The sequence below is a fragment of the Gouania willdenowi genome, chromosome 6 (genome assembly GCF_900634775.1).
Source record: "Gouania willdenowi chromosome 6, fGouWil2.1, whole genome shotgun sequence".
Lineage (NCBI taxonomy): Eukaryota > Metazoa > Chordata > Actinopteri > Blenniiformes > Gobiesocidae > Gouania > Gouania willdenowi.
Genome location: NC_041049.1, coordinates 55,220,950 through 55,246,040, shown reverse-complemented (window position 1 = coordinate 55,246,040; position 25,091 = coordinate 55,220,950). Strand labels below are relative to the sequence as shown.

The 25,091-nt window shown below is 36.9% G+C and overlaps 1 protein-coding gene and 1 pseudogene across 1 annotated transcript; both read left to right on the top strand.

The window, feature by feature from the left end:
• The first annotated feature begins 3,205 nt into the window (after positions 1-3,205).
• LOC114464264 (aquaporin-9-like) lies at positions 3,206-6,104 on the top strand (annotated as a pseudogene).
• Positions 6,105-13,006: 6,902 nt separating this feature from the next.
• On the top strand, positions 13,007-24,702 carry pla2g15 (phospholipase A2, group XV). The gene is made up of 7 exons (XM_028448780.1): positions 13,007-13,286; positions 17,088-17,244; positions 19,174-19,292; positions 19,407-19,505; positions 20,004-20,228; positions 21,549-21,661; positions 23,511-24,702. The coding sequence occupies exons 1-7, from the start codon at positions 13,142-13,144 to the stop codon at positions 23,910-23,912; spliced, it is 1,260 nt and encodes a 419-aa protein (XP_028304581.1). The 5' UTR covers positions 13,007-13,141; the 3' UTR covers positions 23,913-24,702.
• Positions 24,703-25,091: the final 389 nt, after the last annotated feature.

Here is a 25,091-nt window from a genome sequence, read left to right as displayed (position 1 = left end):
ATGTGATTGGCAAGGTTCATAAAACAAAAGCTAAAATGCACTGCAAAAATAAAACCAATACAAAACACACTAAAACACAGCACACAATACAAAATAAAATACCATTTCACAGCAGGATCACATAGAAATGCAACAAATGACTTTACTTCTTTTAAAATGGACAAGTAAAATTACTGGTTTAGAAATATACTCAAAAAAAAGCACAAGTACCCATAAAAGCAACTCATTTACAGTAATGTGAGCACTTGTAATCAGTAACTTTCACCATTGGCTTTTACTTTTAAGTTTTTTGATTGAGGGAAGGAAAAAAAAACACCGCCTGCGACTTTGAATTAAATTTCAGTGACAAATTTCTAATTGCATTTTAGATTTTAGCAATATCGTTATCATCAGTAATGTTTTGTACACACTATCTAGTTCTACTCTGTTTTCCTTTGTCAGAGCACATTTGTCTTTCTTCTTTGGCCTTGTTCTTTTTGCTCTTTATCATTTCAGAAGTCACAGAGGACAGTCTGAAGATCAACACAATTATCATTATTTTTAAGAACAGAATGTAAAGGTGAAATATTCAGGTGATAAGCAGTGAAATATTAACACACTAGCACTACCTGCTGGCTATTGGTATACACTGTACTGAATCTATGGATGTGACTTAACACTACTAATCTATCTTATCTTGATCAGAGCAGAAAGATTTAGGAATTATCCAACTTGGATACACCTTGAACTGGTCACCAGAGAACATTCTATATTCACACATTAGGACCACGTAAAGACTATGTTATGTATGTTGTCATACGTGTTGTGTTGGAAAAAGTCCCAAAAATCCTACATTTCTTGTTGAAAAACAACTTTACTCACCGGCAGTGCATAACATTGGTCTCTGACAATAATAAATACATTTGACTATAGTGTGAAAGATCATCACAAGACTAACACGTCTTGAAGCCCCCCCCCCCCCAAAAAAAACAAAACAATTACATCTTCATACTAAATTAACTGACTTCTAAATGTAATTATTGTTTATTACAGATTTCTACATTATGTCTGAAAATAGCTAAACTTTCACCAAAATTAAAAAAAAAAAAACAAATGCTTTTCATCAGGGTAAGGCTAAGTAACTTTATTTTACATCACACTTAAATATTTAAATAACACAATTAAAAAGACTGAAACAAGGTCTAAAACTAGACCAAAAATGTTACGATTAATCGTGTCAAATGCTTTTGTAAGAACCATTAAAGGGCCCGTGTTATGCTAAATCGACTTTTCTGTGCTTTAAACGATAAAAATGATAAAACTGCTGTTTGGGGTTCATACACATGCCCAAATAGTTTTTTTCGTTGATTCCTTCAATCATTAGTTCGATTGGGATTTGCTCATTCCTTACTGCAGGGCGAGCCCAAACACCTCCTCCAATTTGATGACATGTTCTGAGCTGGAGAAGCCGCGCCTCCAGGAAGCTCTCTGCTCTGATTGACATGTAAACAGACACGCCCACGAAGGTGAGCATTTCAGCGTCCTTCGTCCAGTGCTATGTATGTATTTTCTACAGTCTATGTATGTACCAGTGAACGCCCCGCCCCCACGCTCTGTCTCGTGTTTATAAAGCAGCATGAGCTCGGCTACGGAGAGGGTGGGAGCAGGGCGGGGCCATCCTCTGGCCCTACGTCACCGTGCGGGGAGGAGGAAGTCAGTGTTCCGTCTATAGACACGCCCACTCATGAATATGCATAAGTAGGCCGCAAATCTATGGAATCAGAACAGTATCATAATGAATGAACTCTTGCAGGGTTTTTCACAAATGCACACGATCTGTTTCACAAATGCACACACTCTGGTTCACAAATATATATTTGTTTTGCAGTTGTATTTCAGATTCACAAATGCACACGATCTGTTTCACAAATATTACTTTGAGGCACACTTGTAATATAAATCCACAGATAATGCAAATTGCTGAATGTGCATTTACAAACCGCTTCTGTGCTGTGAAACTTCTGTGTATTTGTGAGAGAAATCTCTGCGGTGAATTTTGAGACTGCCCTGATGTCGCGGGTCAATAAACTTCACCATTGGCTTATAAAACTGATTGACAGATTCATCAGCCAATGAGATGTGTTTGCTTTCAGCCAATCATATGGCTTCTTACATTTTCTCCACACTTTTAAACCAATTGTAGAGCTACTGATATGTGAAAAGTGTGGAGAAAATGTAAGAAGCCATATGATTGGCCCTCCACTCAGGTGTTACAAATGCCAGAGGTTTGGACACGTGGCGGCTGTGTACAGAGGAAAACAGAGGGGGATAGGCTAGTGCTATTTATAGCATATGTGATCAACTGCACTGACCAGGCTAAACAGAAGACGGAAAAGATTAAAATCATTGTGAAAGTGTCAGGTTCTGAGAGACACCAAGTGTTTAGAAATGAACGATAAACCACAGTTTTATTGTTCTGATTTAAGGCCTCCAGACATTTCATATGCCGACGGAAGAGCACCCATGCCTCGCAGCCATATAGCAGGGAGGAGAGAAATACGGCCTTGTAGACAGCTATCTTTGTGCGGATAGTCAGGTCGCGGTTGAGGAAGACACGACCCGCCAGTCTGCCGAAGGCCGCCCAGGCGAGACGTATACGGCGCTCCACATTGTCGGTGATGTTGCAGTCGGTGTTGATGACCGAGCCAAGATAGGTGAAGCACGTGACGTTCTTGAGGTCCGCGCGGTTGACGTAGAAGGCGTGCTCTGTGGCAGGAGCAGGTCCAGAGTGCTGAGGAAGCACCTCTGTCTTCTCGGTGTTGACGAGGAGTCCGGCATGCCTGTAGGTGTACGAGAGGATGGTGAGGTTTCTCTGCAGTTCGCCAGCAGTGTGGGATGGGCATGCTGCGTCATCTGCATACTGAAGCTTGAAGATGGTGTCGAGCGATGTCTTCGTCCTGGCCTGAAGGTTGAAGAGACTCCCATTGGTCCTGTAGCTGATGGCGATCCCATCCGCTGGTGACATGCCCTGGCGACAAACGAGGGTCACCGCCACAAGAAAAAGGTTGAAGATGATGGGGAACCAGCACAAGGGGCGGACTCTGCTCCACCGATGACAACTTTGGCTGTCATGCCATCGTGGAACTTGCGGAGGATGTGAAGAAAGTTTGCAGGGCTGCCGAATATCTTGAGGACGGTCCACAGTAGGGGCCGGTTTATCGTGTAGATGGTCTTTGATAAGTTGACGGAGGCGAGGTACAGACTCCTGTGCAGCAACCGTGCAACAAAAATCATATTGGTGGTGCTCCTCTCGCGGCAAAACCCACTTTTAGTCAACTAAAATGATTTAGAAGTTTTTTTGTTAAACTAGTTGAAGAACTAAAATATGAAGAGAAATAAAGATTGTACAAAAGTAATGAATAAAACTCATTGAAAATGCTTGGCTAAACTAAAACTTTAAGAACAAAGTAAACGCAATAAATTGTATTGTGCGCCATCTGGAAAATACACAACACAATATAGTATTAATCCTGCTGTTTCTCTGGCGATGGCCTGTCTGGGAAAACTGCAGTGGCTACAATTTATAGTCTATGTCATTGCTCAGTTCCTCGGTGCTTTCGTAGGGGCTGCTGCAGTCTATGGCGTATATTACGGTAAATGTTGAAAGTGTTGCAAGTTTTCAATGTGGCTTTCATTTGTGTGCTAATGCAGATGTTCCTTTATCATCCATACAGATGCATTAAGTGATTTCATCAGTCATTCTGAATGGATTAAATCAGCATCCATTTTTGCCTCCTATCCAGTAGGACCCCTGTCGATCCTGACCGGCTTATTTGATCAGGTGAGCTTTGTGACCACTCCTCTATTATATACGTGCTTAGGGGTCTCACACTGGGGCCACTGACAGCAATAGTCAGAGAGGGTCACAACTTTATAGCAGATTGATTTCTTGTACTATACTACAGTTAAAAGGTTGGGACAGAAAGTAATGCAAATCGTAGTTAGAAAACCATTTTACTGTTACATGAAGACCCGTAAAAGCTTATATTTATTTGCAAAATAAGTGAAATAACTCAATTCATTATGAAGGCCAGAAATGGCCCACTGAGCAGCAGTTTATCTTAAATACTCTAAAGTTTGCCTGATGGGACTAATGTACAAGTGATAATCCTCTTTTATTAAGAACAGCCCTAATTGACCCTTGACCTATTTCCTTTCTCAAATTGTTGTTGAAAAACTTACCTGCTGATAGACCATATGAAGGCTTTTATAAACCGTAGGGACATTTCATCAGCAGGTTTATAGGACAGGTTGGTTCTGATATGTCTTTAACAACAAACTTACAAACATACAGCTGGAATGAAGTTTGTATACTCCAGTTTTAAAATATTTACACAGGCTCCCAGTCAGCCTCAGAATAGACTTTAAAGTTCTGCTGCTGGTGTATAAATGTGTGAATGGGTTTGGTCCAGAACACATTAGTGAGATGTTAGTCAGGTATGAAACCAGCAGGTCTCTCAGATCTATGGACACAGGTCAGATAGTGGAGCCCAGAGCTCACAGTAAACATGGTGATGCTGCTTTTAGTTGTTATGCTGCAAAGAAGTGGAACAAACTGCCAGCAGAGCTGAAGACAGCATCCAATGTGAACGTTTTTAAATCAAAGTTAAAGGCACTTTTTTTCTCTACTGCGTATGATTGAGAGAGAGATTTTTGGTCATGTTGTTGATGTAATGTGTTTGTTGATGATTTTACTGATTATTTTAAATGATGTTCTTATAGATTTTAAGCTGTTGAATGTTTTCTGTTACAATTTTTGATCATCTAAAGCACATTGAGTTGCCTTGTGTATGAAATGTATATATAAATAAATTTGCCTTGCCTTGCCTATACTTGACGAGTTAATAATCTGAATCAGATGATTTAAAAAAAAAAAAGTGTTTCTTTGTGTCTTGTAAAATATGCAGAATTCAAACTTCTGCCGTTTTTTTTTTTTTTTTGTAGACATCTAAAAAAAATAATAATCCTCTAAAAAAAAAATTAAAAAAACATTTAAACTCCTCTAGGTGGTGGTCACGGCTATAATGGTTCTGGGCATCCTTGCTGTCGCTGATAAAAGAAACATTGGAGCCCCGAGAGGTATGGAGCCATTCTCCATTAGTCTGGTCGTCCTGGGCATTTCCGTGTCAATGGGACTGAACTATTAATACCCACTGAGTCCTGCCAGAGACCTGGGATCACGACTCTTCACAGCTGTGGCCGGATGGGGGACAGTGGTGTTCAGGTAAACTACTCTAATGTTTCTGTTCTCAGGCTGCTGTCAAATAAAAAGATCAACAGAACATTGAAATATTCCAAATGACTGCTATATGGTCATGAGATTTTGTACCTGCAGCAGGTATAAAATCTTAATTGAGATATGATAAGTAGGTGCTCACAGTTTGGCCAAAGGGATAAGCATGTATACAGATGACAAAAACAAATGTTTTAGTGAATGTGTTTTTCTAAGTCCAGTACTGAAACGTAAATGACTGAGTTGATTTGCGCATCAGATTTTAGGCTATAATATAATATAAATGTAATTCATAATAATACTCATCATCATAATAATATTATTAATAATAATGATAATAATCATAAAAATAAAGAAATAATTCAAAGAATTTCCGCAGCATTTTAAACCTGAAGCAGCATAACACCAGAAAAGGGGTTCATCATTTAATTCTGTTCTAGTGTTTTTAAAGAGGAGCACATATTTATACTCTGTTTACATGTGAGCCTGAGCGGCAGTTATATAATGTTACATTCACCCTACTGATGCATTCGATGCAGCTGAACGATCATGTAACAACATTTGAACATGCTCTTTTTCTTTTCCATGCAGCGCTGAGAACAACTGGTGGTGGGTCCCAGTGGTAGGGCCCATGATCGGGGGCCCGATCGGTGCTTTACTCCACTACTTGTTCATCAAACCTGGAGGGAAAAAAGAAAAAGAAGAGGAGGTGGAATTAGAATCAGAATCAGAATCAGAATCAAACTCATATCATCTTCCAGTGTAGGGATAATGCGCTATATAAATGAAATAAATCTTTATTTATGAAAAGCACTTTTCATATGATAAAAAGCAGCTCAAAGTGCTCTTACAAAGATCAAAATAAATTAAAGCTGCAAGCAGCCCTCACAACCACATGCATGTCGGGACGTGGCACATGTTGAGGTGTGTTGCATGTTTTCTGCAATGTATGTCTGTATAAAATATAATGCCTATAATTTCTCTTTACCAATAGGTGGAGCTATGACTATCATGATGGTTGGATTAAACAATAATTAATTTTTTTGGCATACAAATGAAAGCTGCTATAATTTGTTAGCATATACTTAGCTCTACAAACTCTTAATAACTACTATAAGCGTAGCAGATCATCCAAGTGAACAGGCTGCTAAGAGGAATATTTCAATCTATATGATTCAACTTTATTGTAAAGACTGTTTTATAGCACAACCAAACAACCATGTATGTTTAAAACAAAAATATGAACGTGTGAAGTACTTTAACAGTGCAGTGTTGGATGCAAGTGTAGAATTGAGCAGTTTCAGTCATCTGGTTAGTTGATGGGGTCTGTTCTTGGGTCTTCTTGTGTTGGAGGTGCTTAATTTGTTTCTGTGTGGGTATAAAACAGATGTAAATTATTAGACAAAAAGGTTACATTGTGTAAACTTTGGGAATGTGTGTTTGTAGTAGTGTGGCAGAAAGAAATAGCAGTACTTACTCAGCCTTGGATTGGACAGTTGGGTCCTATCTGTGTGTAATGCAAGTTCTCCCTGTGCTTAAGTGGGTTTTTGTTGGGTACTCCAATTTCCTCTCATATTCTAAAAACATGACTGTTAGGATGATTGGAGTCTCTAAAATTGGCCGTAGGAGTGAATGTAGGTGTGAGTAGTTGTGTGTGTTGCCCTGCGATGGACTGGCGCCCTGTCCAGGATGTACGCCTAGCGCCCAGTGTGATCCGGAGATAAGCATGACCCTGAAATAGGACAAAGTGGGTCTGAAAATGAATGAATGGATATTGCGAAAAGTTTATGGTGAATCAGTATATGGTTGACTTTGATTTGAGCTTGATTTAGCTATGGGGTAAAAACATCACAGAAAAGAAGTTTTTTTTGCTTTCCTTTTTGGTTACAACTGTGCTTGCTTACATTCAGTTTGAAATGGCATTTGTTGTTTTTTCTCATTTACAGCCTCTCAATTGCCTCAACAGACTCATTCAAGTTATTGATGTCAAAGCCCATCGTAGTTTCTTTGAGTTGTCACAGGTTTTCAACAAATAAAATGTTCCATGTTTCCTATTTTGAGTGTGAACTTTGTGTCTTGTTAGTTTCTATACATGCGTTTGAGATCATATGTCACATATTCTCTTGACAAACTTCATGATTAAGAAAATAATCTTTTGAGAATCCTCAAAAGGTTTATTTTCATCAAAAGTTAAAAAAAATAAAATAAAATAAAATAATAGATATATATAATTAAAAAAAACTCTTAACATTCTGTACAGTGTTCACTACGATGATTTCATAACAAAGACGTGCTAGGCAAATACATATTTTCTGTCCAGTGAGACCTGCAGTTAGTTGTCAAAAGTCACTGGTGAAAGATTAAACTAGTCCTTTTACTTCAAATAGAATAACACACAAAGTCTGTGATTCTTGCATTATGAAAGCATACTGACAACCTCGTCTGAGTTATTTAAGAGTAATTTACATCAAGGCTACAAATTTGATATGTAATGTTAAGGTAATACAGTCCTCCTGACTTTATAAATATGAATCAATATAGGATGCAACATGTTCTCTTGTTGCTCAGCATAAAGCGATAAGTGAGAAACCATCAAACCATGCCTTTATTCAGTGACATAGCCCACCTTCTTTCAGTAATACTTATATATAAACTTCTTATATATATTCAGACTTTTCTTATACATATTCAAACTTTCATATATATATTCAGATTTGTATACACACCCACACACACAGTACAAATAGGTAAAGAGCATCCTCAATATGTGTTTGGTTTTCTGCTTTTGTTTTGGTTTGAATGTTTGATTTTAAATGTTCTGGTTCATAATAAATGTTGATATTCAGCAATCTGATGTAGAGTGTTTTGTTTTTTCAGGGAAAATGAAAACTGGTATTACTGAAGCATTTAAATACTATCAAGAAATGATAAGCATTTCATTCATAGGCCTGTAATGGGTGAATACTAATTCGACCTCTGTCCTACACAGGGAACCACATAATCACACATGCATAATGCATTATTTTATACTGTTATGGCTGAGCAATCAAAACAAATTGGTTTTAATGGAAGTCTATGGGAAAATTTCATGACTTCCGCCCGTCGCCAAGATGTATGTATGCTATATGGATATATATTTAGACTTTCATATATACATATTTCCTAAACGACTTGCCATATATATATTATTTTTTACTTTTTCCGATAACATATTTCTTTTTTTCCCCAAATACAATATAAAAAAAAGACAATCCAATGTTTTCCCTAATAATAAGGAATGAGGAAGACTTTTCTCGTGAATTGTTTTACAATTTCATTCAAATGAAATGAAAAATTGACAATATGAAAAAAAAGGGGAAAGTATGAAAAAAGCAATGCAAAATGAAGAATATATTTTCTTCTCTTCTGTTTTTTACGGGAACTGGTGTTTTTTTTTGGGTTTTTTTTAACACGGAACCAATGTGACCAGTCCAGTGAGGAAGTTGGGTGTGTAACAGCGTAACACTGTTTCTGGAGCATAGACATATTTACGTAGACACTCCATCGACTGTGGAGGTACGTAATTACAGAGCCGCCATCTTGGAACGATGCTGGTGGAGGCAGTTGGGCATGGATATTACGACAGAGGGAGGTGTTTCTCAATCTCTAAGTAGAATTATTCGTTGAATTTTGAACCGATTTCTAAACTGTTTGATTTTTTAAAACGTCATACATGTAGCTACGATACAAGGTGCTTGGATACATCTAAAATGCTGGTTTAACCACTCAACACTTAAGCTCCACACCCTCTCTGCCTCTGACTCCTGCATCGTTTATTGTTGTGTGCATCGGCTGCGTGTACTCTGACCGATGTGCTCTCTAATTGTTACGAGTGCTGAAGCTGGCATATTTCCATTATAGAATAAATAAGACTGTGTGGAAATTTAATGACATGCCATCCCATGACAGCTCCTTCATATTTAATGGGGGGTTATTATGCAAAATTGAGTTTATCGAGATTTATATCATGTTACTATGTCATTCCGTCATTCAAAACATGCCTGGAGTGTTGCCTTGGCTCATTCATATGTCATTCATATATGTTTGAGTAATCTTTAAAAACTCTGACAGCATCTATTCTAGGTGTTGATTCGCCTGAGTCCTCCTAGGAACGCCCCCACCTTCTACAAACGCCTCTGACCTTTTGTCACCGCCCACCGCTCCACAGCAGAGTGCCCCTCCCCCGCGTCCCGAGCAGGCAGCAGAACAGCATTTTATTGAAAATCGTAGCTTCATAATGATGTATGTGGCTTCATAATGTAACTTAACTGTCCTTAACCAAACATCCAGCTCCAAAATGTAACTATTTATGTTGCTTTTAACATTAAATAAATTATTATTCAAATGTGCAGCTGTTGCCCTTTATAATAATAAAAAAAGATAGTGCATTTTATGTTATATTTATGATTTCATTGCAACATAATTTCATTATATATTACTGAATTACAAAATGTAGCTTCAAAATGATGTACATTTATTTATTTATGACAAGAAGGTTGAATATTACTAAGCAGTAGGGATGTAACGATTAATCGTAAGGCAGTTAAAAATCGATTCATAGGTATCACGATTGATATCGATCTTCTGAAAATCTTCTGAAAGACATAATACATAATTTTGAACTAGGGATGTAACGATTCACTCAACTCCCGATACGATTCGATTCACGATATTGGGTCCAGATTAGATTCTCTCACGATTTATTTTACAAAATGAGACTGTAGACAAATGATGATTGAAAAATATTCCTTTATTTTTTTGGGGGGAAAAAAAATTAGAAAATACTGTACTATTTTCCTTTTATTTTTCATTGTCAAAAGAATCCCTTGATAAACTGTTCAAAATAATGCAATTTAACTAAAATATATATCTGGAATTAAATAAATAAAGGAATAATACAAATGAAGAAGCTTATTAATTTAAATTCTGGTTCTATAATAAACAATGCAAAACTGCATAATAGTTATTTTTCTTTTTAAAAGTGCAACTGAAAATGTATTTTGTGCCTTAACAATTGGACTTAAAAAAAAAAAAAAAAGTCATTGCCCTGTATTTACGTCAGATATTTGTTTGGACCAGCAGAGGGCGCTGGTAACCCAGTGGTCGGTTGACATGCAGCTAATCTAGCAGTGAAGAAGAGATGCTATGCTAGCAGACAGAGCTAATAGAATAACGTGACTTTTACAGATATTCATGTAATATTACAGATATTCTTTCGGTGCTAAAGGGGTAATGAATCATTTATTAACATATTTAAGAGTAGAAGGCGGCCAGAAAGTATTAGCAGACTCCGCCCGCCGCCTACACTTCTGGATAGCGCCCTCTGCTGGTTAAAAAAAAGTACTGCGATTCAATTTTCAGAAGATCGATATCAATCGTGATACCTATGAATCGATTTTTAACTGCCTTACGATTAATCGTTACATCCCTATTTTGAACAGTTTATCAAGGGATTCTTTTGACAATGAAAAATAAAAGGAAAATAGTACAGTATTTTCTTTTTTTTCCCCCCAAAAAAATAAAGGAATATTTTTCAATCATCATTTGTCTAGTCTCATTTTGTAAAATAAATCGTGAGAGAATCGTATCGTGAACCCAATATCGTGAATCGAATCGTATCGGGAGTTGAGTGAATCGTTACATCCCTACTAAGCAGACATGTCTTGTAAGAGCCTCTGAACTCTCTCAGTCAGGTTCATCTTCAAAGTCACTTTGCGGGTCAGACGTAGGGTCAAATTGGTATGGATGCACAATATCCTGATTCACAAAGTGATAAATTTAGCTCCTTTCCAATAGTCAAAAGAAAATGCACCGAAGATCGATAGTAGTTCAATGAATGTGGAGGAGATGCAGTATTTTTGTGATGACGCCACAGACCAGCGTGCTGAAGGGGCGTGTCGGAACTGGTAGGACCTTCTTAAAGAGGCAGAGGCCTATTTCAAGGAAATGTATTTACAGTATTTTACTATTTGTTTGGCAGAACTAAAAAGATTACCAACACAAGGTGGTCAGGAACGTCTTCTATCTCCTGAACAGGAAACTGAAATAATCAACATGGTCCTAGAAAATAACGCCATAACATTACGGCAAATACAAAGAAAAATAATAGAAAACAATGACGTATTTCAAAATATTGATAGGGTAAGCTTATCAACACTGGACCGTGTCTTGCGCAGAAATAATCTGAGGATGAAGCAGGTCTACAGGGTGCCATTTGAACGCAATTCAGAGAGTCAAAGAATTGTGATATAACTGTGCAAGTGAGTCCTATACAATCCCACAATTGATGCATACTCGCAACACTGTATAAATTACTGTGTACATATTTCAGTATTGTAATCACGATGATTGTGTTTTACAATAGTGACCGCTCCCATGTCTATTTCTGATATTGTCATGTGTGTTTCAGGGAGTCCTTGAGCTAGAGGTGGCTGCAGTGGAGCACCAGCTCATCTTCATTGATGAGGTTGGATTCAACCTCACAAAAAGACGAAGGAGGGGAAGGAATATGATCGAGCAGCGTGCTATTGTTGAAGTCCCTGGCCATGTGATGTTTTTTTTTTTATTTTTATTTTTTAACCGTATGATTGTGTAAATAAAACCAAGTTAAAACAAATATAAATATATCTCAGTAGAGGCGATGTCATTTTCTAGATCACCAAAGTAACAAACGATATATTGCCCAGCGTGTGTGTGTAATATATAATTTTAGATGTGATCCGTAAGTGTTAAGGTGATTTGAGGATGTTGATAGATCTGCTAATGCTGATCAGCTGATAGATATGTGTTACGATAATTTCATTGATAGTTTATTTTTCTCTGACACACCTGATTCAGATCATTCAAAGTCTGCACAGGCCCGATAACAACACATTGATTTTGGTCAGATGAGTAACTCATGGGTAACTCTCGGTCAAACTTTGCTCGAAAACATCTACATCGATATGTTTTGACTTAATAGCAACGTTGCCAGATTGGACAAAATTAGTCCTGCTATAATACGTACTCTGGGTAGGAAGTCAGGGAAATTAAGCTGGTTTGTCAGAGTTAAGTTTTGTTTTCTTTTTTTTTTTCTCCTCCTAAATAGTAGAAATTGGGTGTTTTTTTTTTTTGTTTTTTTTTATTCATTCAACAATGAGGCGCTTAGTCTTAAAATATGATAATAGTGGTTGCTTCAGACTGTTATTCCACCTTCTAGGGTTGGTGTTACCTTGATTTTTTTTTTTTTTTTTAATTCATTAAATATTTATCTATTGTTTTCAAAGCACATATTGATTCACGCCAACATGACTGGTGGAGGTGTATAATTTTAATATGCCATGCAGTGGTCGGAAATTATTTATAATATATTTATAATTTAGGAACTATGGGGGGTTAACCCAGAAAAATAAAACACATATTGTCACAATACAAACTAAGAAATAAAAAATAAAAATAAAAAGACACATTAACAGAGATAATCATGAGATCAACAATGTAGTGAAGAAAGTTTGATGGACAGCGTGCTATTTGTATTTTAGTGTTTGTTTCTTGTTGCAGCTGTTACATTTGATCAAGTTAAACAAACTAAATTTCCCTTTTTGCCTTTTGAGTTTTTTTTTTTAAAGCGAGTTTTAGTCCATTTTGAGGCGGACATTCATCATCTGTACCTGGCAACCCTTTCTAGCGTTTCAAGTGTTTGATTGCTCCGCTATCAACCTCGTGATCGGTTGTTTTGAGGATCCAGTGTGTTTGGAAGTGATCAGAGGAGTTTAAAAGAGAGACACGCACAGACCAGCTGCTGCACACCTGACACGAGCATGACCAGCCGGCTATGAGACATCGGGGGCCATGGCGGGTTGGCACCGGGTAACAGCCTCGTTGGTCGGCGTGTTGTTGTTGTTGCTGCTGCTGTCGGCTCGGAGCAGAGGAGCAACTCTGGAGAAATGTGCCGGAGGAAACCCCCGTCAGAGCCACAGACCCCCGGTGGTCCTCAGTGAGTGTTTACGTCTCTGCTGCGTCTCACACACTACGACCCACAACACCCATAAACGTTGAACCCGTATATGCACTCACCGAAGTACGTTGACAATTCGACTGATTTTAAGTTTACATGTTCAACACAAACATTTCGTGAACTTAATCCCAAACTTAAGTCGTTTTTTAATTCAATATATTCCTAGCCTTGATTTCGGTTCTATCATTTTCATCCCATGGACTCTTAGTTTTGTTTAAAAGTGATTTTTGTTGTTGTTGCACATTTAGCTTATCGGTTGACTGTACACTGTTAGCATACCACTTATTCATATATAATGATGAATAGTCCTATTTTGAATTTGACCTAAAATGAGTAAACTTTAAAATATATATATATTTTTATTGTTAAATAAGCGTTTTGAAACGTGGTTTCGTCCTTTTGTTGCCAGTTAAAGAGCCTCAGTCCAGATGTAATGCTGCAGTTTGTTGAGAGAGTTGATTGTTTACAGTGCAACAGTCTCTCTGTCACATGATTCAGTCAGACTATAATAACGCAGAACATTCCAGATTTCCGTCTCAAATCCTATTAAAGTGACTGAGTGAGTCTTCCAGGTCTGATGAGCTTTTACTCTACTCCCTGTGGTTAAAGTTAGACATTAGACAACTATCACTAAATTACCCAACATGCCTCATCAGCCACGAGGAGACCTGTTTGTTTTACACTATCATTAACAAGTTCCCAAACAACACCCACTGTATATACGTAGCTATAGATAAACCAAGTAAATATTTTTGTTGATCATAATTATAACCACAATAGCCAAACAAGTGTTAAAATAAAACATTAGATACAAATCAATAATTACATTATTTGTTATTATTTACTATAATGATTAAAAATAATTCAAATTGTTGAAATGAAACGTTTTTTTTCTCTCCAGCAAATAACCTTAAACTTTAAACTTAAATCATGCTTATCTAGAAAAAAAAAGCAAACATTTGGCAGTAGGAGTGTGACGATATCTTGATACGACGATATGTCACGATATTTATTTATTTTTTGCGCGATCGATTATCGATGTTGATTTATTTATTTATTTTTTAATTTAGGTTTTTTTTTTTTGAAAACCTTTTCTGCTTTTTCACTAAAATGTGCAGGTCGGTCGTCACAGAAATGTTGCCACTGTTGAAGGAACCAATATATTGTTTACTGGAATATTGCACTATAATGGTGTCACTGGTAAGAAAGACCCTATTTTTTTGTTTACAGAAATCACTATTGGAGATACTTATTTGTTTACATTGGTATGTTGACACTTATTTACAGAAATGTTGCACTAAAATAGTGTCACTGTTCATAGGACACTTTTTCAATTTATTGTCTTTCAGAGGTATACAATAAAAAAAAATGTTTTTTTTTGCTTAATCTTTTTTTTCTTCTTATTATGTCATAGATTATCGTAGATTGGTTTCTGACCAATTTATCGGTAATCGCAGTATCGTCATATAGTGAGGTTCTCGTGAGTGTTGTATTGCGTATCGTATCGTGAGGTAATATGGCGTTATTATGGATTAATGAGTTTTAAATCTAATTTAGTATACAGTATTTAGAAAGGCTTATAATTAGGTAACATACAGTATTTTTTTTCCCCAATTTTTGGATGGTGTGCACTTTTATGGTTCTATGATTTTACAACATGTTTGTTTTATTTTATATTTTTAACCATGGATATCTATAAAGTGCTATATGTAAAAAAGAAAAAAAAAGTTAGTTGATTGTTTTTTCTTAGAAGTCAATTTTTATTGGGAAATGCATCATAACTCCTTTTCACAAGATGGTAACTTTTATAGATAAATAATCTCAAATTTCCCCATGACTTACAAAACAATTATTTTTAGTGAAAGTAATGATATTTTACATTATTCCTTTTTTTTTGATAATTTTTTTTTTTAATTTTCAGAACAGTACATAGTGTTGTGTGTTAGAAGGTAGTATACAGAGAGGGAAGATTACTTGCATATACATACAGTAATATTGAACAAATCCACATGCTAAACTTAATAATATATAATTTTGGTCTAACACCATAAGAACTCTTAAAGCCTTACTATGAACAGCTTCACTACTTTTTTCCTCTTCTTCCATTATTTATTTTTTTCCTTTTCCGTCCATTGCTGGGGTCCTCTGGGTGGGGTGGATGGGGTATACTTTACTTTACTTATCTTAATATTACATTTATTTTACTTTATTTTGACCTGTCACTGATATTTTACATTATTCCTGTGTTGTAACTATATTACTTGGTAATAAATGTTATAATAATGTAAGCCCTGTTATTTCCCTTTTAAATTATGCCTCATTTATAAGAAATATAATTTACAGGATGAATTGGAGGTTGCTCATCTAGGTTAGAGTTTATAGTATTTACTAGGACGATGCTCGAAAGCTTTAAACATTATTTCTTCTAGTGCACTTACTCAAAGTCAGCATTTTGTCATATCATACTTAGGTGGTTGATAAATCTAAATCTCAAATACCAGTTAGCTCTAAATGATCATCAATTTCACCTATAGGTTGAAACAGTCCAAAACTCCAACAGAAACTGCTGTGTAGGAAACTTAAACCTGTGTGAGGAACAGAATCTGCTCCCAACGTGATGATGTAGAATAAAGTTTCCAGTAACTGGTTCTACACACGATGACCTGTGATTGTTTAAGCCAGTGTTTCTTAAACTTTTTTGGGTATTCCGCATTTTGAATGAAGATGAAATTTCAAGCCCCACCTGCTCCCATTGCCCTCAAATAACACATTTTAAAATGTATTAAACCAACAGGGAACAAGTAACATCATATTTCATAAGGAATTCAAAACTAAATTAAACCAATCACTTGCATAAAAAAAAAAAACAAATGTAAAAATGCAGCAATCAAAAATACAGGAAATAAGTTATCTCTGCCCTGTCTTCCTGGAATGATGTGCAAAAGGACATGAAATTGTAATGTCTTGTAACTCTGGGGGAATTAAAGACAATTATACAAGAAAGAGAAATAAGCTCAATCCGATCTAAACGTGTATACCAGTCACTCTTGCTCTCTGTTTTTTTTGTTTTTTTTGGTGCTGCCGTCTTGTCCAGGTCTCTCTTTATAAATATCAATGAATCTTTTTACCTGGTTAAATAAAGAATATTGATTGATTAAAAGGGTTTGGGGGAACAGACCGGTCTGAGGTAAACCAGCCTCAGTGAATCTGCTGCTGCTCAGTGCACTCAGTGTTATGTATGTTGCTGATAGCCATAGTCGTAACAGTGCGGAGCCTCCTCGGGCAGAGGCCTTGATGTGCGCTATCAGCGATGTACGATGGTGGCAGACTGACCAGGAGAGAGTAAATGCATATCAATTGTCTCTTGTTTTTGTTCTTTCCCCTTACTCAATTTTTGGCCCTTGTTGCCTCCACTTTTACTTTATTAGTTTGTCCCTTGAAGTGCAATTTGATTTGCAACAGACAAGGTACATCAGTCATAACATAACATACACCATAAAACAACATAAGAGATGAGAGCAGCAATGACTTAGAAGCAGATGTGTGTTGTTTACAGAGCACAACGTCAGGGGAAGCAGACCACTGCCTAATAATAATAATTAAAATAAATAAATTGATGCACAGGCAGAGACTCAAGCAGCAGTTTATTCTGGTTACCTCCTCCTCTCCTCTGTGTTTAAAGTCCTAATAGAGAGCAGCACAAAGGAGAACTTGTTTGTCTTTAGTGGTTAGGAGAACAGCTCGTCCCTGGTGTTACATTGCCCCTCGTTGCTCTTGCAGTTCCGGGTGATCTTGGGAACCAGCTGGATGCCAAGCTAAATAAATCCACAGTGGTTCATTACATCTGTTACAAGAAGACGGACACCTTCTTCACTCTGTGGCTCAACCTGGAGTTACTGGTCCCAGTAGCCATAGACTGCTGGATAGACAATATCAGGTAGGTTCCTCTCTTCTTGTTTGTGGGAAATCTTCTAGCTTTGATTTTAACCCTCAAAGCATATTTGTGACCAAAAGTGACATTTTGGGTGTTTTTAGTTGTTTGGCTCTCAATATTAGTCATTTTTAAGGCTTGTTAAATGAAATTTTGCCACCATTTTTTTTTTTTTTTTGAAATTTTTATTTGCTTAATTTCAAAGTCCTGTGTATTGGAAGTGTATAGAAAAGGAGATAGGCATCATACTGATACTTAGTAACCTCGTGACCAAATTTGCCCCTTTGACTCCCATTGTAACCACATATATTTCATATACTGTAATCATGACATATCATAATGCTTTTTCAATTAATACCTGATAGATCAAAGCCTCTACCTTCAAAATAAAGGGTAAATACACTACCGGTCAAAAATTTTACAACACCACACTTTTTCAATTTTTTTTTTTTTTTACTGAAAATTAATGTATTCATTTTATTGTGTCATTGCACTCTGAAATGAAAGCATCTCCATAATAAATGAAGGAAGTTCTTTATACGTGCGTGTGTGTGTGTGGAGCGAATTTCTGTCTGTTCGACCTGAAACTTTTTGAACAGCTTGCGCATGGCCCCATGGTGTGCTTCCATTATTTTGGAGTTATTTGATCATTACGTTTCAAAACGTTAACTTATATTTTATTTTGAAATCAACGCAGGTAACACCGGACGGAGAGTTAGACTGGACAGGGGGAGGGGCATCTGAGCCGCACTCACACTGATATACTAGCAAAGCTCTTAAGTCTCACACATTTCAACTTATTGTGACACACACGTGAGTGCATGCGCGTGGCTGATGCGTGTGTGTGTGAGAGTGAACCCACGGAGGAGAGAGCGTTTATCTGGGTCCAGCTTTTTTTCTCTCAAGTCTCACGCTTTGGGCGTGAGACGCACACATTTTAACAACCTGTGACATAGTACGTTCATGCGCGCATACACATACTCATTTGGCCACAATTGCTAACTCTACTTAAGCTCCCACTATTTGAATAAATACTTCCGACGGGCACTGTACTAGTTTGTATAGTTCTGAAATGTACATCATTTTTCAGTTTTGGGTAACTAAACCTCTTTTTTTTAACCTCTGGCTGTTCAGTACTTACCTTTGTACCTTTTCAAGCTATTCATTGGACTTGCATGATTTCAATTGCAATAAATAACATCAAAAATTATGGTGTTCTAAAACTTTTGACTAGTAGTGTATGTTGTAGGTGTAATGACCCCCTACCAACCAGAGACCATTGCATAAAGTTTTAGGGAAATTTCAGTGACAGCCTAATTTTTTATCTTACAAAACATACAAGGTGTACAAGTGTAATTTCTTCTTTAAAACTGTCCTTGTGCCAAAAATAATGCATTAAATTCAATTCTGACATGTATTATATTACAAAGCTGTAATATTTTCATCAAAAATATTTCACTTTGGGCCTCATTTTTGGAAATACTGCATATTTAGTGTTTTTTCTGCTGAAATAATTTGTGTTCTCATTGTAAAATTTGAAAATTATAATACATTTTATATCTATGGACTGGTCTGAAGTAGTTGAAAAGTGGAAGTAAAAAATCATAAAGATTTAAGGAGTGCACAAGGGTTAATCGGTTGATTTAGGCGCTAATTTCTGTCTCATCTGATGATGATCTCTAAAAAAACTGGTCCAGACTTTACACAGATGAAGGTCAGGATGAGCACCAACCCTGCTCATTCTAAGTCCAAAACCAGAGATTTGTAGCTTTATGCTAGGTTATTTCTGCTGTGATAACCTCTCATAACTAGTAACACAAACCCAAAGTTTTAAAGAGGAAATGCCCGTTTCTCTGTAGTAAGTGTGTGGTTTCCCACACAAGTAGAACTGATACAGCTTCAGTTCTCCTTTTGAACCATGTGTGTGTGTGTTAGGTTGATCTACAACAAGACCACACACACCACCTCCTCCCCACCTGGTGTGGACATTCACATCCCCGGGTTTGGACAAACGTATTCAGTAGAGTACCTGGATCCCAGTAAACGCGGCGTGGGTGAGTCCAAGACTCCTCAAGGAATGTGGGCGTGTCCTCACAGGGACATAAAAGCCTTGAGAGGCTCTCCATGTTGTCTGATGTCTCTACTAATGCTGTGCTTGTCTGTCCCAGGAATGTATTTCTTCAGTATTGTGCAGGCTCTGGCAGACTGTGGTTACACCAGAGGTGACGATGTCCGAGGTGCTCCCTATGATTGGAGGAAAGCCCCGAGTAAGCTTTTTACCCATAAACACAAAGCAAGTTGACGTCATTATAAAAGATGATGGTCAGTGCTGATATTTCCCAATCTGTGAACAAACGTCAAGCATCAAAAGTTTATCATATTGTAGGATTTATAAAAGTGTTTTAATTGTAATAAAACCACTGAGTTTTAACCCTCCTATTATCCTTGGGGTCAATTTGACCCCATTTAATGTTTATCAGTCAAAAAATAATAGTTAACTTTTATTTTTTGCTTCATTTTTCATGACAATTGATGAAGCATAATATTATCATGATGATATTTTTCCAATGTGCTAACAGCATATTGCATGCATTGGTGTTCCTATGGGGTCAATTTGACCCCAAATGGTATAAAGTGTTAGTAATATTTGAGGATAATAGGAGGGTTAATGTAAAAAGTTAGCATCTAATTAAGAAGTTGCAGTGCTAATCCAATGGAGTTAGCATTTCTCTGACCTCTTTTCCTGCATTCCGTCCTTCCTCCAGATGAAAACAAGCCGTACTTCCTGGAACTGCAGCAGATGATTGAGCAAATGGCGACAAAGGCTGGTGGGCCCGTGGTGCTCATCGCTCACAGCATGGGCAACATGTATACTCTATACTTCCTCAACCAGCAGCCGCAGGCCTGGAAGGACAAGTACATTAAAGCCTTCATCTCCCTGGGAGCGCCGTGGGCAGGAGTGGCCAAGACTCTACGGGTGGTCATCTCTGGTACGGAACCAGTTCAGTTGAATTAGCTTCAGGCCTAATGCAGATGTGTCAAACTCAAGGCGTGGGGGCCAAATCCGGCCCTTTTGCGCAGTGGTTCTCAAACTTTTTAGGCTTGAGTATCCCCTTTCTCTTATTTCTAAATCCATGTACCCCCTTTGTCCGACTACAATGTATTGCTTAGAAAACTTATTTAGAAACAACTATAGAGCATAATGATAGAATGAATGAGTAATAAAACACATTTTAAAGAATCTCATTTTGTAAATAAGTGGAAAGAAACAGTATTTAGTGCAGTGGTTCTCAACCTTTTTTTAGATCGTGACCCCATTTTGATATCAAGAATTTCTGGTGACCCCAAAGATCATGTTTGAGCTCAGATATTTATTACTACATTTTAGTTTAACTAGATTTATATTATATCACAAAGCGAAAGTATTGAAATTCACTTGTTTAAGATTGTGTTTAAATTTAAAAAAGAGAATAATAATTTTAAAAATTCAAAAATCTATTTTAAGTTTTCAGAAATTTCAGGCAACCCCACATGGGGTCCCGACCCCAAGGTTGGAAAAACGCTGATTTAGTGGCTCCTGAATAGATTTATTTTTATAGTTTTTATAATTTCCAGTCATCTCACACCTGGGGTGGGACCAAGACTGACACTTTATTTGTTAATTTTCCTTTTTCTCTCTCTCAAGTACCCCCTGCAGTGCCATCGTGTACCCCTGGGGTACACATACCCACAGGAGAAAGTAAAAAAAAAAGCATTATTTATTCTGCAATTTATCAAATAATCCAGTTGTAGTTATCTCAAATTCAACAATTTAATAAAACTCAACAATATTTTTCCTTTGTTTATATCACATGAATACTGTCATTTTTAGTTGTGGAAAGAACTCTCAATATTTCCACAAATGTTGTAATTTCTCACAATAAATTTCGCAAAATTCCACAAATTGATAATAAAATGAAGAATTTTTGAAGTGAATTGAACTGATATTGAAAACTAGGGCACAATGATGTTAAAATGGTTCTTTTTTCCCCACCTATGATTTGTGACCCACTTGCGATCAAACTGGTTCCTATTTGGCCCCTGAAATAGGATGACTTTGACACCCCTGCTCTAATGGCTGCACAGACTTTCCCACTTCTTGCTTCTCTGTGAAGTATTGTCATCTGTTCCTGATTGTGTTGCTTCCTCAATCACTCACACAGGTGGGAATAAGCTGAACAGAACCTTCTCAGATCCTTGTTAAGCTCTGCTACTTCTTGTCAGCAGTAACTGCTTCTTCAAAGTTCAAAGTTGTCTTTTTCTGCTTTCAGGTGATAATAACCGCATCCCAGTTATTAGCTCATTGAAGATACGCGTGCAGCAGCGCACTGCGGTGTCCACAAACTGGCTGCTCCCCTACGCTCACTCCTGGCCCAAAGATCAGGTCTGTGTGTTTAGGAGTTTCTCACCAGACAAATGCTACATGTTGAGGATGAAGGGTTAACATCACATGGATGGAAACAGGTTCTTCCGTCAGTCATGTGCTGAGGGTGGGAACAAGGACTCTTTGTATAATAATTCTGAGCTTGGATTAATTGTATGCTTTTATTTCTGTAAAGAGAGATGAGCGAGTACAGCAGTATCTGTATTTGTTACCATAATAATTATCTGTACTTGGAGTGGGCGGGGCCTAACCCAGAAGTGGGTTGGGTTTTCTTGAAATGGACGTGGCTCTAACCGGTGTGTTATTTTAAGCATCCAATTGATATGGGTTGATCAGAAATTGTTTTATTTATTGCTGATTAGAAAACTATTTACAGGAGAGCATCAGTATTGAGCTTCAGATCAATGGTTTTGATCACGATAGCAAACAAACTATTTACATAACAACTGTAAATATTTATTTGCAACAATGAATACAACACATGCGGTTGCAATTATGAAGTAAAAGGTAATGAACAAGAGAGTTTTCATACTCAACATAACTTTCTTTTTGTAACTTTTAATTTTTTTTTATGATCAGTGTGATTTATTTATTTTATTTTGTATTTTTTCCCACTCTGTGTGTGTGTGTGTGTCTCTGTGTCTGTCTTTGTCTCTGATTAGCCTGCAGAACGCAGACACAGTCGGCGCCAATTAGGATTTTAATTCAATCCGAGCACAGATATTGACTCTTATAATACTGGTACTCAGCAAAAGTGCTTTATCCGTTCCGGATACTCGTTTCAGCAGAAACACAATTAAAATCTCAAATTTTCTTCCAGAATTTTGTTTTTGTTGGTTTAGTTATCTTACCAGGGATTTAAGAATCCGGCACAATCTTAAAAAGACAGTAACTGTTAATCACTCACATTACAGTCATCACTGGTGGAGGTAAGCTACATTTGTTGCTAGATGGTCGATAGCCAATCTGCAATAATGGCCCCTCTGAAATGCAGCAAAGCTCTTTAAATATGTGTCACATGACCGAAGTTAAAAAAAAAAAAAAAACCCCGAAACAACATCATAATGTTTGGAGGCTCAATATTTAGTATCTTTGTTATTCAATAAAAATAAATATTTTCAATCAAAGAGAAAGTGTTCATATGTAAAAAATAGTTACATTTGAAAACTTTTTTCCTTTTTTTTTTAAAATGTTTTTTTTTTATTATTATTTTAAATTGAAGTCATCTTTTTTTATTTGGTCATATTATCTGTAGTACTTTTGTGTCTTTACTATTCAATCGAAATGCAAAAAAAAAAAAAAAAAAAAAATGAGCACCATAAAATTGTGTATGAACACTTTTTTTCTTTGATTAAAAATATTTATTTTTGATTGAAGTAAACTATTTTTTGATTGAAAAAGATTTTTTATTATTTAACTGATTTTTTTATTTTAATTTAAAAGTTTAAAAAAAAAATATTTATTGAATAATAAAATTAATAACACAAATCTACCTCCATTAATATTGGGAACTTAAACAAATAATAATGAATTAATTCATCTTTATTCAGATGATGTAAGAAAAATGTTGGCAACATTATTTAATAGGCTAGATGTAAAAATACAATGGCAGGTTTTAGTCATTCAATGGTCTCTGTGCTAGTTTTAAATGAGAATAAGGCACACTTGTAGAAAACTTGAAAATGATATTTTTAATTCTGATATTTTTCAGTTACTTTTTTTAATGAAAGCTCTAAAAAGATGGGATGATGCTGTATTTCATTATTAGTTGGTTAATTTATCACATTCTTGGTGAAAACACACATTTGGGAAAAATGAGCTCAAATGTTTTATTTGTTCCCTCATGCAGGTCTTGGTCCAAACTCCCACCACCAACTACACTGTGCAGGACTACCAGCGCCTCTACGCAGACATGGGTTTCGAGGACGGATGGCTGATGCGGCAGGACACGGAACCGCTGGTGTCCGACCTCACCCCACCGGGCGTGGCCATCCACTGTTTGTACGGCACAGGAATCCCAACACCAGCGGCGTTCCAGTACAGCGACAAGTTTCCCGACGTGGAGCCCACGGTGACCAGCGGAGACGGAGACGGGACGGTGAACCTGCAGAGCGCCTTGCAGTGCAAGCGCTGGGCGGGAAAGCAAAAACAGGCGGTGGCTCTGAAAGAGCTGCCGAGCAACGAGCACGTAAACATGCTGTCTAACGTCACCACCGTGGATTACATCAAGACGGTGCTGTTCTCCCCATGAGCCTCGCCCTCTGCCACTAAATCCTCAAAATCTTGATATAGAATGAATTAATCAAATTTAAATGATTTTATAGCTTTAATTGTTTAAGTCAGCTTGTTTACTGTGGAGCCAGCCTACATCTGTTTTATATTCATACATTCAGGAGATGGAAAGTATTTACAAACAAATGGGATCTACTGTGACACTATCAGCTGTTTCTCATCTGAATTTTAATGATAATACCTCACTGCTACCCAGCCAAAAGTTAAAAACTCACATTTATGAATAATTTCATAAGCCAGGACTTTATGAACTTTTGTCAATTAGTTTTTCCCCAATTTCCATTTTTATGTCCTACATGAAGATCAGCTGTGAGTCCCTAATGTTGGTCTTATCACGTTGATTTGATGAAACCAATGCTGCCAAAGATCAAATCCTTAACCTCATCATCGGGGAAGGCCAAGATTAAGTTCAAGCTAGAACAAACTCCACATGCTGCATGGCATTAGTTGGTGAGATTTTTTTTTTTTTTTGTGAAATCCATCATTTAACCACAGCAGGAGTGAGACTTCTGACTTCAGTCAATAAGGCTTCGTAGGATGAAGGTTTCATCCTGAGGTTCTGTCATCGTCTCATTTGCTTCTCAGGACGTTCTGCTACATATGATCAAGGCCTTTTATCGTCTCTTAAAGGGGACATATCATGCTAAATCCACTTTTTTAGCCCTTAAATGCATTTTGTTGTATATTTAGAGTGTTTAGAAGTACAGAAAAGCTCAAATTAGTCTCTTCAGGTGCTCCGTTGATATCTTTATATTCTGTTTTGGTCATATTTTGTATCTGTTATCGATTCTCTATTACGTTTTTTGAACAATAAAATCACAGTATTTGTAGCGGAACTGCCAAATTAGGACATCGACTCCAGGTCCAACACTTTGAGCAATCCACCATTTTTATTTCTCGCTTTTATTTTGTAGTCCAAGCTCAAGGATGCAGAAGTTACAAGAGGATAAGTCATAATGTTCGGTTGTTGGATGTAGTAACCCACACGCTTCATTACACCGTCTCCCAGCATCAGAACCTTTTCAAAGATCCTGGTTGAGTTTTATTTTTCACGGAAATGTACCCACGTGTGTGGGTAAGGTCATTTTTGTGTGTGCGAAGCACTTCAAGCATGACTGCTTCAGCAACCTCCACCAGT

What these genes read in the sequence shown, in the direction of transcription:
- pla2g15 (XM_028448780.1), top strand. Translation starts at nt 13,142, where the DNA reads ATGGCGGGTTGGCACCGGGTAACAGCCTCGTTGGTCGGCGTGTTGTTG. An exon ending in TGATTGGAGGAAAGCCCCGA is followed by an intron (nt 19,506 to 20,003) that starts GTAAGCTTTTTA and finishes TCCTTCCTCCAG; the next exon opens with ATGAAAACAAGCCGTACTTC. An exon ending in ACTCCTGGCCCAAAGATCAG is followed by an intron (nt 21,662 to 23,510) that starts GTCTGTGTGTTT and finishes TCCCTCATGCAG; the next exon opens with GTCTTGGTCCAAACTCCCAC.